This window comes from Poecilia mexicana, unplaced genomic scaffold (genome assembly GCF_051168715.1).
Source record: "Poecilia mexicana isolate PSO_F unplaced genomic scaffold, ASM5116871v1 scaffold_23, whole genome shotgun sequence".
NCBI lineage: Eukaryota > Metazoa > Chordata > Actinopteri > Cyprinodontiformes > Poeciliidae > Poecilia > Poecilia mexicana.
The window spans coordinates 16,696,815-16,714,019 of record NW_028263392.1 but is presented as its reverse complement, the minus strand read 5'-3'; the positions used below and the strand labels follow the sequence as shown (position 1 = coordinate 16,714,019).

Here is a 17,205-nt window from a genome sequence, read left to right as displayed (position 1 = left end):
ACTCCTAATTAAAACTTAACATCCAGACGACATTTGGCAATAAATTTGTGTTTTTTGGTGAGGCGTCTCAAAAACCTCTCAATTGTTAATTCACATTCCAGCAACCCCAGCTGAGCCCAGTCCTGTTACCTAGCAACCCCAGCTGAGCCCAGTCCTGTTACCTAGCAACCCCAGCTGAGCCCAGTCCTGTTACCTAGCAACCCCAGCTGAGCCCAGTCCTGTTACCTAGCAACCCCAGCCAACCCTAGTCCCGTTACCTAGCAACCCCCGCCGAGCCCAGTTCTGTTACCTAGCAACCCCAGCTGAGCCCAGTCCTGTTACCTAGCAACCCCAGCCAACCCTAGTCCCGTTACCTAGCAACCCCAGCCGTGTTCCATAGTTCCATAACATTTGTTCAGTTTTTTCCCAGCCACTCACTGGTCTGTTGTTCAGTAGCCATCTTGTAGCCCCAACCTGAAGGTGATTTTATGATGTCGGCTGCAGAAAACGCGCTGCTGGAGGACGACAACACGTTCCACCTGGTGAGGCCGACGGACGAGATCGACGAGGTGAAGTCGAAGCGAGGCAGCATGAAGGACAAGGCCATGACCAAAGCCATCACAGAGATCTACCTGACCCGGCTGCTCTCCGTCAAGGTGAACATCCACTTTAAACTCGCTTCACTGACACGACTTTAGCATTAAGCTAAGCTAAGCCTCTTATTATCATATGAACACTTTGCTGTGCTTAGCTGTTCCTTCATATATGCACATCAAAATGTTGAGCTTCTTCTGGATATTCCTGCTATGTATTTTGGTAACTTACGTTTTTATAAATTTTGAAATATTTAAAGTTTTATGCAAATTGCAGCCCATGCATCAAGATTTTTTGGATTCCACAAAATTCAGCAAAAACGTTTTGACCCTCTTTGACAGCTTACAATGTCTGCCTGCTTCAACTTAGAAACTCCTTTCAACTTCTAAACAAGCCACCAGGCATCCAGCTGTCTTCAGATGATTCAACCTTTTCATATCTCTTAAAGTTTTTCTAAAATCATGATTTGAGTTTTGGCCATTTTCAGATTTACAATGTGTTTCAATGACAGAGTGCTCATTTGTCAAACAAAATGCTGCTGTTCGTACGTATTTCACTCTCCAAAACGAATCATGCATCAAAACGCAGCCATGAGTCTCTGCTCTGAGGAAGCAAAGGGTCGATGCAGAGTGTTTATAACGATTGTCTTTAAAACACTCATGGAGTGTCTGCAGACATGTCTCCCCTCCTCCATTGGGTTCTTGGCCATTTTGTAAAGAACAGAAACTTTTTCTAGCTATTCTTGTTCTTGTTGTGTTGCAGGGCACCTTGCAGCAGTTTGTGGATAATTTCTTCCGCAGCGTCCTTTGCACCACCGCTGCCGTCCCTCCGGCCGTCAAATACTTCTTTGACTTTTTGGACGAACAGGCGGAGAGACACGACAACGTGGACGAGGAGACACTGCACATCTGGAAGACCAACAGGTACGCTGACTCAGACCGCAGAATATTTATCAAAATAAATACATTTAAATGAATTAATAGAAACTAGATTCCAACGCCAAGATGGCCGCCAAAGACCAGGCGTGTCTCTGAAAGAAACTACCCAACTTGTACCTCCTGGGTGTTTCCTCAGCCTGCCGATGCGGTTCTGGGTGAACATCCTGAGGAACCCGCAGTTCATCTTGGACGTTCACGTGACGGAGGTGGTGGACGCGTCGCTGCACGTCATCGGCCAGACCTTCATGGACGCCTGCACCAAGACGGAGCACAAGCTCAGCAGAGTCAGTTCGACTTTACGCTTCTTCTGGGTCAAACTGGAGTCATTTAAAAATGTGAACAAACTGTGATGGATTAATGGTAACAAAACTAGAAAGTTTGTTTGTTTTCTGTCTACATTCTTTGAGTTGAGATGTTTTTTTTTTATTCTTATAGCGATTAACTAATAAAAAATAATCTCATAGTGGCTGAAAATGAACAGCAGCTATATATAAATCAACTGAAGTGATTAATCACATTTTTTCGATGGCGTATTAGAGGTAGGCTAAGGAAAATAACGACTGAATCTATTTTCGAGTGATTTCTTATAATTTTGCGACAGTTTTTGGTAAACCGCGTGTTATTCTGCTAACATAATGACTATATTCTCATAGCTTAAGTAAAATTCTCATATCCTTCCCTAATACTCTGTCAATCAACTCACAGAAGGGATGATTGAAATAAAAGCCACATTTTGAAAACATTTCTGGGAGAGAAAGAGAGAAAAAGAAGGAGACGGATTAATCAGCCCTGAGGGACGCCAGAGACCAGCTGAGGAGTTTAGCCAGTTACTGCCAGAGATCAGCGTGTTTGTTTCTGTCTGCAGGAGTCTCCGAGCAACAAGCTGCTCTACGCAAAAGAGATTTCCACCTATAAGAAGATGGTTGACGAGTGAGTTCACAACACCGACTGTTGTTCTGACCCAGTTGATTCCTGCATGAACGAGTTTGTTTGTTTCCCTCAGTTACTACAGAGGCATCAGGCAGATGGTTCCAGTCAGCGACCAGGACATGAACACACACCTGGCCGAGGTGTCCCGGGTAGGAACCGCTTTACCTGTCTGCAAAAACCCTCCAGAACCAGAGATTCTGGGTCAGAACCAGCTGGACCGGTTGGTTCTGGGAGGTTATGAGTAACAGAGCGACCCACAAAAGTATTAAAATGTTCATCATTTCACATTGCGTTACAGATGAAAATCTGAAAAGTGCGGCATGCCTTTGTTTTTTTAGCCTTCCCGAGTCAGTACTTGGTAGAACCTTCAAGTCTTCTGGGTTTTGTCAGATTAGATGAGGAGAATCTGTGGGCATCAATTTTTAAATCCTGACACATTCTCATTTGGATGGACTTTGACTAGACCATACATTTGGGGTGAACCTCCAAACTAGTCTCCGGAATTTATCGGTGGAAAGGGGGTGAATAAATAGATGCTTCATGCTTATTTATCTACAGATCAAAGTTTTTTGTTTCTCTTCATAGTGTTACATAAAACTGAAGCTTGTTTGTAGCGTTAGCATGTTGGGGAAAAAAGAAAGGGTTTGAATACTTGAAAAAGGAACTGTAGTTATAGATGAGGAGAGATTTGTAGCTAGAGCGCCCTCTACAGGTGTTTCCAGCTGAACAACAGAAGATACTGAAGTGTTTAATTTACTAATTTTTAGGTAATTTTTTCTGTCTCAACTTTGTTGTTTTGTGCTGCATAATAAATGTGCTGCTCTTGTTCTTGCAGCAACACACAGACAAGCTGAACACCCAGGTGGCCTTACATCAGCTCTACCAGTACGCCAGCAAGTACTTCGACCTGGTGAGGAATCCTCTCCAAATGTTTTCATCACACAGAAAACCTGAAACTCGGACAGAAAACGGTGGAAATGAAATTCAACATTGATACTAAATTATGACTTTTAGTTTTTTATTTTACTACATTTGCATAATCACTTTGCAACGAGTCATTAGCATTCTTTAAATGAAGATTATGATTTTTTTTGCATTTAGTGAGTTAACTTTAACTTGTATTAAGGTTAAAATTGTGATCATCTGATTTTCATTGAAATACGCAAAAATATTATTTGAAATATGCGCGTATATTTAAATAATATTTAGGTCAGTATGTCTGAAAAACAATATTTTCTATAAAGATTTTAATTTGTTTTTAGTGTTTTAGGAATAAATGTAACTCTGATGTTGTTTTCGTCAATTTTTGATAAAAATAAAATGAAAAATGTTGTTTTGTTCCTCAGATCATCCAGTCTCTGGACGAGGACCCGGCCGCCCAGAACAGGCAGCTGACACTCCGCCTGCAGCAGGTCGCCGCCGCCCTGGAGAACAAAGTCACTGACCTCTGACCTCACCAAGGGGGCGGGGCTTCTTTTCTATTGTGAGCGTACGGACTCATCTGAATGAGAGTCGCTAGCAGAGCCAGAAGAGACGAATTTCCACTCAGCGCCCAAAAACAAACAAGCAAAAAGAAAACATCTTTTTGAAATTCACCAAAAGTTGAAGAAAATCCAAGTGAAGCGACAGAACATTTTGTTTTTTGGGACGTTTTGATCGGACCTTCAGCTGCTCCAGGATCGTTTTCCAGCTCTTTCTGCTGGACGGTACGGAGGCCCGGCGGGTCCAGATGTTCGAAACATCAGCGACTTTCTTTAGATTTATTTTATGTTTTCTGTTTGTATCCTGAGTTTCTGCTTCTGGGACACCAGAAACCAACGGCTGCATTTCTTTCATGTTCAGGAAGTTAGTTAAAAGATAACTTTTAAAAATGCACCAAAGTCCAGAAAATCTGAAAAGTAAAGTAAGTTACGTATTATATCATTTAAAAATCATGCGACATAAACAAATTCAGCTAGCTTAGAGATAAACTAGATTCACATTTGTGAAGAAAATGTTTAAAAAATGAAATATTTCAGTTGTAATCGCGCCTTCCCACCACTGGGAGTGCTGCTCACAACTTATAGTTCCCTTCTGAATTATTGCACAACCAACTAAAAAAGGTACTGCTTTGTTTTTGTTTTTTTAAATCAGATGAATCTTGACTTGCCTAATCATTGTTTTCAATTTATTTATTAATTCATCCATTTATAGTTCATTTTTACGGTTCCGCATAAAATACTTTGAGATTTTCAGCACAAAATATATAAAGACTGAGAGCTAGTTTGTGGAAAAGTTGGTCGGTTTCAGTCATTTTCAGTAAATTCATAAAACAAACAGAAAATGAATGATGACCCTGGTTGGTTTAAGCCCCGCCCCTGAAACACCCAGCCTGCTCTGATTGGACAGCAGCAGTGGTCTGATCAGGCTCCGCCCACTGAACGTGACAATTATATTAATCATGAAATCTGCTTTCATTTCAGCTCAAATTTCCATAATATAAATGAAAATACACAAAATGTTATGAGTCGAACTTGTTACACACATCATGACGTAAATTCAGAAATGTTTTTTATATTAAACATCGTATCAAATCTGTAAACCATCACAGCTTTTCTCAAACTTTCACTGAAGCCACTTTGGTGCCAAATGCTCTGAATCTAGGACATGTGTGAGACTAAAAGGATTTTCGGTACTTTTACGATTAAAAAAATGTGAAACTTTTAGCGACTGTGTCGTTGACGAAACGTCCGGACGAACTCTTGTTTTCGTGTTTTCATGTTCGAAACATTTTGCAGCCTTCGTGGATGAACAATATGTCCGTCTCTGCCGACGCTTGCTTCTGTCTGCCTTCTCTTTGCCACCAGCGAGTGCCTTAAAGAGTTGAAGTGGATCTGAAAGGAACAAACCGACCAGAACCGGATCACAGAACTGAATGTTTCAGCTGTTTAAGTCAAGACTTGGCACTAACTGAACAGCAGAGGGCGCTAAACATTGAGGATGAGACAAAATGTTTTATGCTAGCAGTTGTTTTTTCTGACAGAAATGTTTGGATTGGATCAAAAAATAGACAATTAAATGTTGGATGTTTAGAAGAACCAAACAAATTGATCCTGAACTACTCGTGATTTGGGTTCAGAAAATCAAAATTTGGACAAAAATAGTTATTGTCAATCCTCAGAAACATGTTTATAATCCGACTGGAGGCCATTTTTCAGATTTCGAAACAGCGTCCCCAGTACTTGTACAACCGATCCGATCCGTCGGTTTGCACCGCCTTCTCACTGAGGATTTTTAGTTTCTAGGCGACAGAAATTGTGAAACTGTCCCTTTAATTTCTTGTCCTGACGCGATTATGATCAACTCCAGTTTGTTTCAGGCAGAAACAGAAACTGAAATGTGAACTTTGCTGCCAAATGTTCTGATCATCTGCAGGAACCGAGTCGAGGGTCTTTGTGTTTCTGTGTTAGAATATGTTGACGAACATTAAGGCGCACCTGAAAAGTCCAAATGTTTCTTCATCCTGAAGTCTGATCCAGCAATGGACTTTAAAGCCAGCGTTGCCGTTGGTTACGGTTGTGAGGCGACAGCAGGAATGGCTTGAATGGACCAAGCTTTAGACTTTGAAATGGACTCGAATGGGACTAGATGTTACCAGAACGGGTCTGAACTGAACTGAAGCCCAAATCTGTTACTCTTCTGTTGAAGTGGGGGGAAAAATCCAGATCTAGGAAGTCCAAATATCCAATAAAGTATGTTTATACAAATGAAAGAAAGGCGTCTTGTTTAATTTGTAACATGTTTTTATGTTCAATGCTCTTAAAATGAATTTACTGGGTTCCAGCTGAATGTTGCTCTTACTTTTCTGTGTTTTATAGATTAAATCCTAAAGAAATGTGCTTCCTTGCAGATGATATGTCTGCAGCAGCCATATTGGATTGTCAGGTCACGGTTTGGAAGAACCTCAAACTTTCCAAGTTGAAATCTTTTGACTATCGTCCAGCAGAATTTTGGCTAAAATTAATAAGTAGACTTTTGTAATTTTTATGTCTATTTTAGAAAGTTAAATTAATACCAGCTGGACGCTTTACTAGAACTTGGACCAAAGTGCAAGAGATGGGAACAAACAGTTTTTGGTTAAACATTTATATTTTTATCCATCCTTGCATGTTTTAACAGTTTTCAGCTCCTTTGTGACGTTTAAACCCAGAAGGATCCTGTGTTTCGGTTTCTCCCCTCTAAAGCGGACCAGAGCAATTCTGAGCCTCCACAGGTGTTTCCCATTGACCTCAACAAGCCGCCATATTGTACATCCACAAACCGGAAACACAGGTAAGTTTTTCAATTGTCTATTACGTTAGTTTCTCCTTTAATAGTTTGTGAATTTAGAGTTTATATATTTTTAAGGAATTTAATAAAAGGGAAACTCATCACCCAGAGTGATCTGTTTCAAACGTTAGTTTGTTAATTTGGATTTAAAAAAATAAAATCAGTTTCTCGGGACGCTACAGTATTAAAATTAGACCCATTAAATGTAATTTTAAGACAGAAATATAATATTTTTGCATAGACGATCACGGGGAAAACCGCTGACACCCATCGGAAGGCTAATATTATTAATCGGATAACCGGATTAATTAGAATATAAAAGTGGGGTGAACTTATTCAGTTATATACTGTGTATACATTAGTTAAACTTTTGTATTACCATTAAAACGGTTCAACTGAAATGTTCGCTAAACACAAACAAACCCATCAGTCTCACCAACGGAGTTTAAAAGTTAGCAAGTTCCTGTTTTTATTTGGTGAGACCACTTCCGGTTATCGGCAAGCGAATGTTCGCTAGATATTTATCTCCGAGCTAACTTGCTAACGAAATATTTAGCTTTGAAATTTTGTCACTAGCATTCAATTTTTATATTTATTTTTAAATCAACCAATGAAAATCATACGTTACTTTTTAAATGTGGTTCAACAGAATCATAGAAATAACAATAAATAAATGACTGTACCTGAAACTTACTCTAAAATATTTCTTTTTAGGCTAAAAATTATGTTAAAAAAAAGAGAATAACAATAAAAGTCTATTTAATAGTAGCAGCCTAAACAAGAATGCGATGATCCCAATTCTGCTGTGCTTTCTTTTTTAACAGAAATGATCTGCAGACCGGAACCGGACCGGACCGGTTCTGATCAGAGGCGAGTTCATAATTTCGGGTCAGTTCATCAAAGGTTAGGGATTTAATTCTTAGTTAAGCAGCAAAATCTAGTTTTTAGATAATCGAGTTTGTCTACAAAATAATAATTTCACTTTTATTTTAGGGAAAAGAAACAGATTTTCCTTTTTATGATAAAACACAAAATAGTTTTTAACTGGATTTAATTTTATTTAACTGCGTTGTATTTGGGTTTAATTATAGAAATGTAACACTGCCACCTTGTGGTCAATGAATACAACACATCCTGCAGAGATTTTTTTGTATTTTATAAACGATGTTTTTAACCGCTGGTTTCCAGGTAGCTTTATTTAAAAAAAAGAAAAAACCTTCGCACAGAATTATGGGAATTGAAATTTCGATCTTTACCTATTTGGCAGCTCAAACAGAAGATTTATTCAATAAAAACCAAACAGGAAACATTAGAAATCTTAACCAATCTCATTATTTAAAACGTTCTTAAAATGTTTTAAATTAATAAGAGGTATAACTTCTAATAGTTGAACATTTTCTGGAATAAATAAACATGCAAAAGATAGTTTCATAAAATAACCTTCAGATTTTAAATACATTGAAAGTTTTTATCTGCTGATTTTTTTTTTCTTAACTATCGCACAGCATTATGGGAACTGAAGTTTCCAACTTTAAATAATTTCTCAGCTCAAACAAATGAGAATTAAAAGTTTATTCAGTAAAAACAAACAGAAAACATTAGAAATCTTAACCCACCTCTTTATTTAAAAGCTCTTAAAGTGTTTTAAATAAATAAATAACAGATGTAATATTTCTAATAGATGAACATTTCTGGAAGAAATAAACATGCAAAAAATAGTTTTACAAAATAAGAACTATTGATTTTATTTCTGGATAAAAGAGGAAAAATTTATGCTTTAAAAAATAAGTTGAAATAATTTCCCTTTAGCTTAAACTTTAACCACTGGTTTGCAGATAACTTTATTTAAAAAAAACCTTCACACAGCATTAACTAATTTGGTAACATTTTATAATTTCAGATTTACAGAATCTTATATTTTAGTGGTATAATTTAAGTAATTAATGTATTAAGGAACCGCTGCAGCTGTATGTTTTATTGTTTATTATTAATAATGTGGAGGTAGACAGACGAAGGTCAGCTGGAGGTCGTTCTCAGCTGAGGTAGGTGAGGACGACGGACTGGATGGGCATCCTGCAGACGGGGCACAGCTTGTTCCTCCTCTTCAGCTTCCTGGCGCAGACGTAGCAGGACATGAGGTGTCCAGTGCGCCCGTGGACGATGCAGCCGTTTTTGGGTCGGGACTGGCAGATGAGACACGGGTCCAGACACGAGTCCGGCAGCCGGGACTCGGCCGACACGCTGCGCTCCAGGTCCGGCACCGGGTCCTGGGAGTCGCCCGACGACGATGGCTGGGACTCGGGCGCCCAGAGCTTCTCCTGGGAGGAAGAGGAGGAGGAAGGCTGGGAAGAGCAGAGGGCATTCTGGGAGTTTGGGGTGGAGCAGTCGGACCAATTCTGGGAGTTCAGAGGAGTTTTCGCTCTTTTTCCATCAGGAACGTCGACGCCGTCGTTGTCCTCCACATCCGAACCTGCTGGAGACGCACAGGGAGTTACAACAGGAAGAGCAACACAGCCAGAGCGGTAATTAAAACTAAAAAGCTTCATATTTCTGCTCAGAATTCTGCAAAAAAAAAAGCTTTCCTGAGCACTTTTTGTATCCAATTATTAATCTGTTATGAAAAATAAACACCTTTGCACTGCATTTGTTAAATAAAGCAGAAAGGACTGAACTTTAGTTATAAATGGAAGCATACACTCAAAGGCATTTATGCTGAAAGAACAAATTCAGAGCAGAAATTAAACCAAACTGCACAAGAATTATTTACATTTTGAATCTTAGATTTTAAAAAAGTCTTAATATTTTCTGCCCAAAACTCAAGTTGCAGCTTCACCTGGTTCAAATTCTCCTATTAATCATCATTTTGTATTCCATTATTAATCTGTTAATATAAAACAATCAGCTCTTCATCGATGTTCAGCTGAGCAGGTTTTAGCTGCAGATGCATCGTTTGCTACTAAAAGTTTCGTAGTTTTGATTCAGACTAGCCGTTAGCTTTAGCCTCCAACAAAAACATCTTTTTTGTTTTGTTGCCTAAACAAAGTTTGATTGAAATTAACAAACACACTAGAACCCACCTGGAGTTTCTTTGGCAGCTGATTGGTCGGTGGGCTTCATGGGGAGGGCTTTGGGGTCGGCGGACGCCTCTGGCAGCCAATCGTGTCGCAGCGTCCAGCAGCGGAAACAGTTTCTGGGCAGCGGCGGGTTCAGCTCGTCACACTTGGAGCAGCGCCAGTAATCCTGAGAGAGAAACCCACGAAACTGAGTGAAGAGAGGCTAGCGCTAAAGCTAACGCTAATGCTAACACGTTTCTACTCACAGCTTCTGTGATCTCCGTGTCGTCGTCAAACGAGTCGTCGTCCTCCGCCTCGAAGATGGTGACTTCATAAACCTGAGGAGGAAATCGATGAATAACAAAAAAAAGTCAACATTCAGTTTGTTTTGCCACCAGAATTGAAACCATTTTGGCTCAGTAATAATTTCCGTTTTAGCTGATCTATAATCGATTGTCTGCGGTTTCGTCTCACCTGGTCGTCGGCGGACAGCGACGCGTCGTCCTCGTTGTAGTCGTCCGAGTCGACCGACTCCACCTCGAACTCCACGCTGAAGTTGTCGCTGTCGGAGTCGGACGCCGCGATCGTGACCTCCGACCTCCCGGACCGGACGCTGTGGGAGTCGGACGACTGGCTGCCGCGGTTGTCCCGCCCACTTCCCAGCCCTCCAATCACACACCAGGACAGGCTGCCGTCGAACGTCAGCGAGTAGCTGTCCGAGCGCCGCCGCTTCCTGCTGTCGTCCGACTCTTCGTCCTCCGACTGCTGCTCCTCTTCCTCTCCCTCTGTGCTGCGGGACGGACCTGAGAGGAGGGCGGGGTTTATGCCAGGTGCATGCTGATTGGTCGGTTTCAATCAGCAGAAACTCACCTGAGTTGCTCCGTCTCCTCCTCCTCCTCTGGTCGGTAGATGAAGATGAACTCTCAGCTCCCTGAAACGCAAAACATCAAACTCAGGATTAAAACAAAACAAATAGATAAAAATAAACGTTTTCAGTGCATTAAATTATGAGCAGAAGGTAATTAAATGGTTAGTAAAACAACATTTTAGACAAAAATGGAGGATCATCATCTTTTACAGGACCAAACTAATAAACTTTTAATTTATCACTGAATGTTTTATTTGAGTTTATTTGATTAAAACATTTGAAAGTTAGATTAAAAGTCTCCAATATTAAATGTTAATACTGTTTTTCCTTTATAGCAGCAAACATGACCGAATTTAGATAAAATTTCTGTTAAATTCTAGTTTGATTCACATCAGGGGTGTTCAAGGTGTGGTTCAGGGGCCATTTGTGGCCCTTGAAATGACGTCATTTGGCCCCTGATCACAAGTCAAAAATAATTTTAAAAATTTGGCCAACAAACCAGAAAACAATTAACTAAAAAATGTGACTAATTGTTAAGGTGACATTTTGAAGCCTTTTATGTTTTGAATGATCTAAAGATTTTATCTAATTGTTTTTTATTGAGCATGTAAATAAAAACAACAACAAAAAAAACACAGTAAACTAATATTTGTAATTTTTGCCTCCAGGGAAAAATAAAAAAAATAAAATAAAAAATGGCAGATTCTCCATATTTCTTATTAAACCAGTTCAGCCTTTTAAACAATATTAGAGAGAAATTAAATTTATTTCTTTACATTTTATTGCCTTAAACACATTAAAATCATTTTAGTGATGCATCTGCAGCTAAAAAAAATTTAATAAAATCTAAATTAGTTTATTTCAATAATCCATCCATCACAATCTATCAGATTATTTCAATCCTTTTAAAATTAAAATATACATTTAGACATGAAAAACTGTAAAAAACCCTTTCTGAGTATTATTGATGACATTGATCAATATAAATATTGATAACATTGTAACGACTCGTCTCACCTCCGTCCGTCTGTCCGTCTGGCTGCTGTGAGCTTCACTCGAATCCGTTGCTGAATCTGTGAAGAAACAAGTTTTCTCAGTTTATTTACATTTAACATTTCAATCTAATAAAATGTCTAATATTTAATGTGTTCACTGTAAAACCTGACAGGATCATTTACATTACACACATTTTATTTTCCAATTGGATCAAATTTCTTTCCTAAAATGTTTTATTTCTCTCTTATTTCAGTGAATTCTCCTTCCAACTTGTAGATTTAATCTGAGAAAATAATCTGTAACATTTATTATGAGCCTAATTAGTTTAATTTCTTTACAGACTGAAGTGTGTAAAGACAGGAAGTCGGCCGACCTTGGTTCTTCACAGCCTCCAGGTTCTTGGTGATCATTGCAAACAAAACCCTGAAACAGAAACACGTTTCAGTTCCAACATGGCGGAGGAACCAGAACCAGAACCAGAACCGGAGGAGACTCGGACTCACCTTGGTTCCTTCACGGAGAAGCTGTCAACGCCCAGAACCCGGCCCAGAGCGTCCTGAGCGCAGTGGACGATGTGCTGCTGGTTCTGGTCGTACAGCTGCCTCTGCATGATGTACTGACCCAGGTAGAACATGACCTGGACAGAACGGCCAATCAGAACGCAGCATTACAGAAAACCCACCATCTCTGGACGAAACTAGTTTCATGCTACAAACATTAAGATTTTAAAGAAAACCAACTGATTCTCTGGCACAGAAATTAAATTGTGGAGAAAAAAAAAAAGCCTTTGGTCGTCATAACAACGGGAAGACTAAACCCTCACATATCCGACTAAATGTAGCCGATCCTACATTTTTACTTTGACCTCTTTTAAAGACGGACAGATGGTCTGAAGTTTCACACCGAGGACGTTCTGTACCTCCTTTATGGTGAAAACGTCTTTGGTGGCTCCGGCGTGTTGCAGCAGAGAGCCGAACTCCACCTTCGGTCTCACCTGAACACAAACAGGAAGTGAGTCACGCAGTAAAACCAGGAAGTTGCGGTTTCTACGGCAGCAGCGCTCACCAGCTTGTTTTCATTGGTGAACTCCCCGTCAGCTGACATGGTGATGCCGGTTGCTGCGGCGCACAAACATAAACAAAGTGAGTTATTACTGAGGTTCTGCTCAGTTTGACCCAAACTGGACGGATTAAACCAGAAACCTGAAAATTAATAAGATCTGTGATCAGTTTAACACAATTAATACGTTAAATAAAAGCAGAACTGAGCAGCTGGACTGACTTAGTTAAATGTGACTAAATACAACAACCTCAGTTTGTTAGTGTAGAGAAACAAATGTTTAAAAAAAATTAGAAATTTTTCCTTAGTTTGCATTTCAGAGCCAAAGTGGAAAATATTTCAGACAAACAGGTGATTATTCCAAAACAACAAACATTTTTAACTTAAAATGTTTTCCTGAACACAAAAAACTAAACATGGCTGTAATTGATTAATCACGATCAATCGATTACAGTTTAACAGTTTTAGCTTCACCTGGTTCAAATTGTGTAAATAAAATCTTAACAGCTTCTGCATCCAACTATTAATCGATTGGTGATCAGATCTTCACTGTATTGATAAGATGAGCAGAAAGCGTTGATTTTTAGCTGCAGATCATTTGCTACAAATAGTTACTAAATAATGTTTTTATTCCATGTTGGGAATAAAATTTATTTATTTGCATCTTTTAATGCATTTCTAATATTGTATAAAAAATTAAGAGGGACAATAAAAAAATTGATGAATTTTGTCTGATTAATTACAGATTATAAAAATAGTTTGTTTAAAAAATTCTGCTGAATCTTTTAGCTACAACATTTAAGTAAAAATCAATAAATCAATTAACCGCATAAAAAATTAAAACTAAATTTCTCTTTCTAGCAAAAACTGGATGATAAAAGTTTTCAGTTTGGAGGACAATGTTCATAATTAATTAGTTTATTTTAGATATTTAAAATGTCTTCCAGTTGACTTTAAAATTTTCTGAATATATTCTTGCATTATTTTACCATTTTATTACTTGAAAATAGTTTCAAAACAATATTATGGTTTATCATGACAGGAACATCTACATCCAAATTAATAATCAGATTCCAGACACGTCCAGTCCTTAAAATCAAACTATTCAGATTATTTATTCACCTCAAACCGTCACAATAAGATTAGAAATCCTGAAAATAACTTTTCACTCCAGATGAAGCAGAAAATGAGTAGAAATGATCATTTTTACCTGAGTTTATAGAAGATTTGCCCTCAGCAGCCCATCCTGTGCAAAGCAGAGCAGATAAAGTGCAGTGAGTGGTGCCAACAGAACCGGCACCTCTTATGCTCCCACTCAGACATGTTGGGACTAGACCGGCTGTCTGGGCCGGCCCGCCTGAACCGGGCCTATCAGCGGCCCTGCAGGGCTGACTCAGCAGCAGAAACCCAGCAGCTGATTCAATCAGCTGCTGCTGCAGACATGCCAGGACTAGTCCACCATGACTCAGCTCTCCCTAGTTAGGTCGCCATGACAACCAGCTGGTAACCAGCAACCAATGTGTGAACGCCTCAGTCAGGAACAGGAAGTAGTTCCTCCATAAACAGCTGGCAGAACATCAAATTACTGTCATTCATAAAAAAAAAAAAAAAAAAAAAAAACGCATCACTTCCTTTTTTTTGTTTTTTTTCACAGATTTATCATTTTTCCCCAAAAATAACCCTGAAGTAAGAGTAAAAATATTTTAACATATTTTTACTTGTTTGGTAAAAAGTTTACTCAAGTACTAAGTAACTAATCAAATTATCAATAATTTATTATTTAAAAATTACATCATCAGATGGATCAAAATATCAAGTTAAGTGGAATTTTTTTTAAGGACCAAAATGACAAAAAATAATATAATAAAAATAAAATCAGGCAAAAGGAAATGTTTATCAGTTTCTTTCAATATATAACTTATGAAACTTTAACAGAAACTGCAGGAGTGAGTCTGAGCCTGGTGAGTTTTTGTGGTAAAAATACTAACGCTAATTTTTTTCAAAAAAGTTACTCAAGTAAATGTAACTAGTTACTACCCAAGTCTGATCTCAGGAAAGTCAAAATTATCCCAATAAACTGTTAATATATTTGTTTCTGCATTCTATTAGTTCTTCTTAACATTAAATAATATTGAACATCTTTTCACACTGATCAGCTCCTCCAGAATTTCTCGATTGTTTTTGTGATTTCGTAACACTAATTTAGACAGAACACATGAAGAGCTGCGGCGGGCCAGATTTGGCCCCCGGGCCTCGAGTTTGACACCTGTGCTCTGTCTCTTGAAAATGAATAAAACGTTTGTCTGGACATGTTGGCTGGTTGATTTTCCTCCAGTGTTGGGCAATAAAACGGTTTTAATAATTTAACCAGAAACACAAAATGTAAATAGCAAAAAATGAGTTTTAAAATTAAATAAATCACAAAAACGACAAGAACCTGATTTACCTCGTTTTCTGGTTGTTTTCAAACATAAATGCAGTTTTTTAACGACACTAAAATAACAGAATATTACGATTATTAGTATATAAAATCCTACAGTCCTTAGTTTAAAAAATTTATAAATTTAACTCAAACTTTTCTTAAGTCTTTTAGCACCTCGTTTCATTTGTTCCCTCTTTCTGTATTGAAATAAATACTTAAAAATTTGAAACCCTTGAAATAATAATAAAATCCAGATTATTCCAGTAAATTTTAATTGTCTGCCACATTTAAAAATGTCTCATCAGAACTTAAAATAATAAATTTTAACCATCTTTTTCCAACTCAAACTGACTTTAAATAATTTCCCTCTTTTTTATAATATCTAAAACAGGTTTTAGTAGAAATTAAAAAATGGAAATAGGGAATATTTCCTTAGTTACTTTTATAATTTGGTGTCCAATATTAAATTCTAAGAACATGTAAAGAAACTTAAATTATAATATCTTATTTAAACTTACCCTGACAAAAAGGGAGAAATAAAGTTTGTTGTTAAACTAAAAAAAACATTTTTAAAAAGTAAATGTATATTTTTCACATGATAGTATTTTCACTAATAATATTTCTTAATTTAATGTATAAAAACAAAAGTTTATTAGTTTTATTAAGTTTACCTAAAGTTTTATTTATTTTTAAAGTGTACAAACTGTTTAGATTTTTTTTTTACATATAATTTTCTTTAAACATAAAAAACCCTAAAAGTTAAAGGTATTTCTTATTTTTTAGCAAATATTTGTAACTTTGATAATATTTGCCCATTATTGATATTTACAGAAAAATAATCCACACAACTTTTTTATTTATTGTCACATTTTTGTTCAAATGTTTGAGAAAAAAAAATCAAACTTTTAAATTGCCTAAAATTTGTTTCAAAAGATTTTGTGATTTGATTAAAAATATTTTAAATATCTACTGATATTTATGTTTTTCTAACAAACTTAATGCTGCAATTTGAGATCCAGTCATTTAAATAAAACTGTGTTTAAGTTTTAGTTTCACTAAATTTTGTTGGATTAATAATTTTGGTAGAAATTTGGCATATTTTTGTGCCAAATTGTTATGCGTCATAAAATAATCGTAATTTTCTGTGTATTTCATTCTGTTTCTAGTTGTTTACAATATGTAAATATAACTGATTAATGTTAATGAAATGGGTAATAAAAAGCAGAAGCACCCAGACTTGCATGGATGAGTGTGGGCTCATGTTTTTGTGTACCCGTCCAGAAAGAACAGAATGTTTTGGGCCGTTTCTGGTCCGAACCTCACGTGTTGGACGGATTTGTCCTGACTTGTCCCGCTCCCCTCCCGCCCACTCGATGTCAACAGACCTCAGTGAGTCAAAACAAAGTCTCCCATAAGCTCCGATAACATTTTATTATTTCTACACACATATTAAGGGAAGATTAAAAAGCAAAAACAAGAAGATTTTTTTAAAATAAATGTACATTAAACGGTGCAGTCAAGCTGTCTATTTACGCACTAATCTTTATAACGGCTGTGTTAGAAAACTACATGCTGATTAAACTGAAGTTGCATTCATAAAAAGAAAAAGACGAACAATTTATTTTAGATAAATAGCGAGTTTTCTAACTTTGGAAAAACAAAGCATTACACCAGGAGCGTTCCTCCCTACCATTCCGGTACGTTTCAGTTAGGAAACTCCGAGGCTCTGCGGCCTACTTCTACTAGCTTGACAATAACTTCGTATTTATGCTGAAATTACAACGTAAAACACTTAAGTAATTGGCCTTAAATTACTCACCTTTGACAGCTCGGTAAACAAATTCCTTAAATGTTAATTAAATGTCCAGTATTCCGAAAAGACTTTCGAGTATTTAGACTTCGCTTCGTTCCTTCTAGTTTATATTCGGCGCCTCTAGTGATGTTATGGCGCCCCTAGTGTCCGGAGTCTGTGGTTACGTAACTCCAACACGGTGAAAAAGTGTTTACACATTTTTACGCAAAATAAGGCTAAAATATTTTATTTTCTCTATGTGGATG

At 37.5% G+C, this 17,205-nt stretch overlaps 2 protein-coding genes across 3 annotated transcripts in view; one reads left to right on the top strand and one right to left on the bottom strand.

Annotated features, from left to right (window-relative positions):
• Positions 1-6,196, top strand: part of LOC106922715 (plexin-B2-like) — a 120,976-nt gene extending 114,780 nt beyond the window's left edge. Inside the window, exons 38-44 of the mRNA XM_088003291.1 lie at positions 484-635; positions 1,336-1,496; positions 1,648-1,795; positions 2,377-2,441; positions 2,515-2,590; positions 3,277-3,351; positions 3,788-6,196. Coding sequence (XP_087859417.1) covers positions 484-635; positions 1,336-1,496; positions 1,648-1,795; positions 2,377-2,441; positions 2,515-2,590; positions 3,277-3,351; positions 3,788-3,892 — 782 coding nt within the window. The 3' untranslated portion in view covers positions 3,893-6,196. The remainder of the gene's footprint in view (positions 1-483; positions 636-1,335; positions 1,497-1,647; positions 1,796-2,376; positions 2,442-2,514; positions 2,591-3,276; positions 3,352-3,787) is intronic.
• A 2,110-nt stretch (positions 6,197-8,306) lies between these two features.
• On the bottom strand, positions 8,307-17,105 carry mdm2 (MDM2 proto-oncogene). Of its 2 annotated transcripts, none has more exons than XM_014995361.2 (12): positions 16,967-17,105; positions 13,936-13,971; positions 12,732-12,784; positions 12,586-12,660; positions 12,170-12,303; positions 12,040-12,089; positions 11,688-11,743; positions 10,673-10,733; positions 10,277-10,605; positions 10,069-10,140; positions 9,827-10,010; positions 8,307-9,219 (listed from the first exon to the last, which is right to left on the bottom strand). In XM_014995361.2, the coding sequence occupies exons 3-12, from the start codon at positions 12,768-12,770 to the stop codon at positions 8,783-8,785; spliced, it is 1,437 nt and encodes a 478-aa protein (XP_014850847.2). In that variant the 5' UTR covers positions 12,771-12,784; positions 13,936-13,971; positions 16,967-17,105; the 3' UTR covers positions 8,307-8,782. The 2 variants fall into 2 exon arrangements, with proteins under 2 accessions (XP_014850847.2, XP_014850851.2); XM_014995365.2 differs by having other exon boundaries at positions 9,827-9,989; positions 16,967-17,104.
• Between the last annotated feature and the right edge of the window lie 100 nt (positions 17,106-17,205).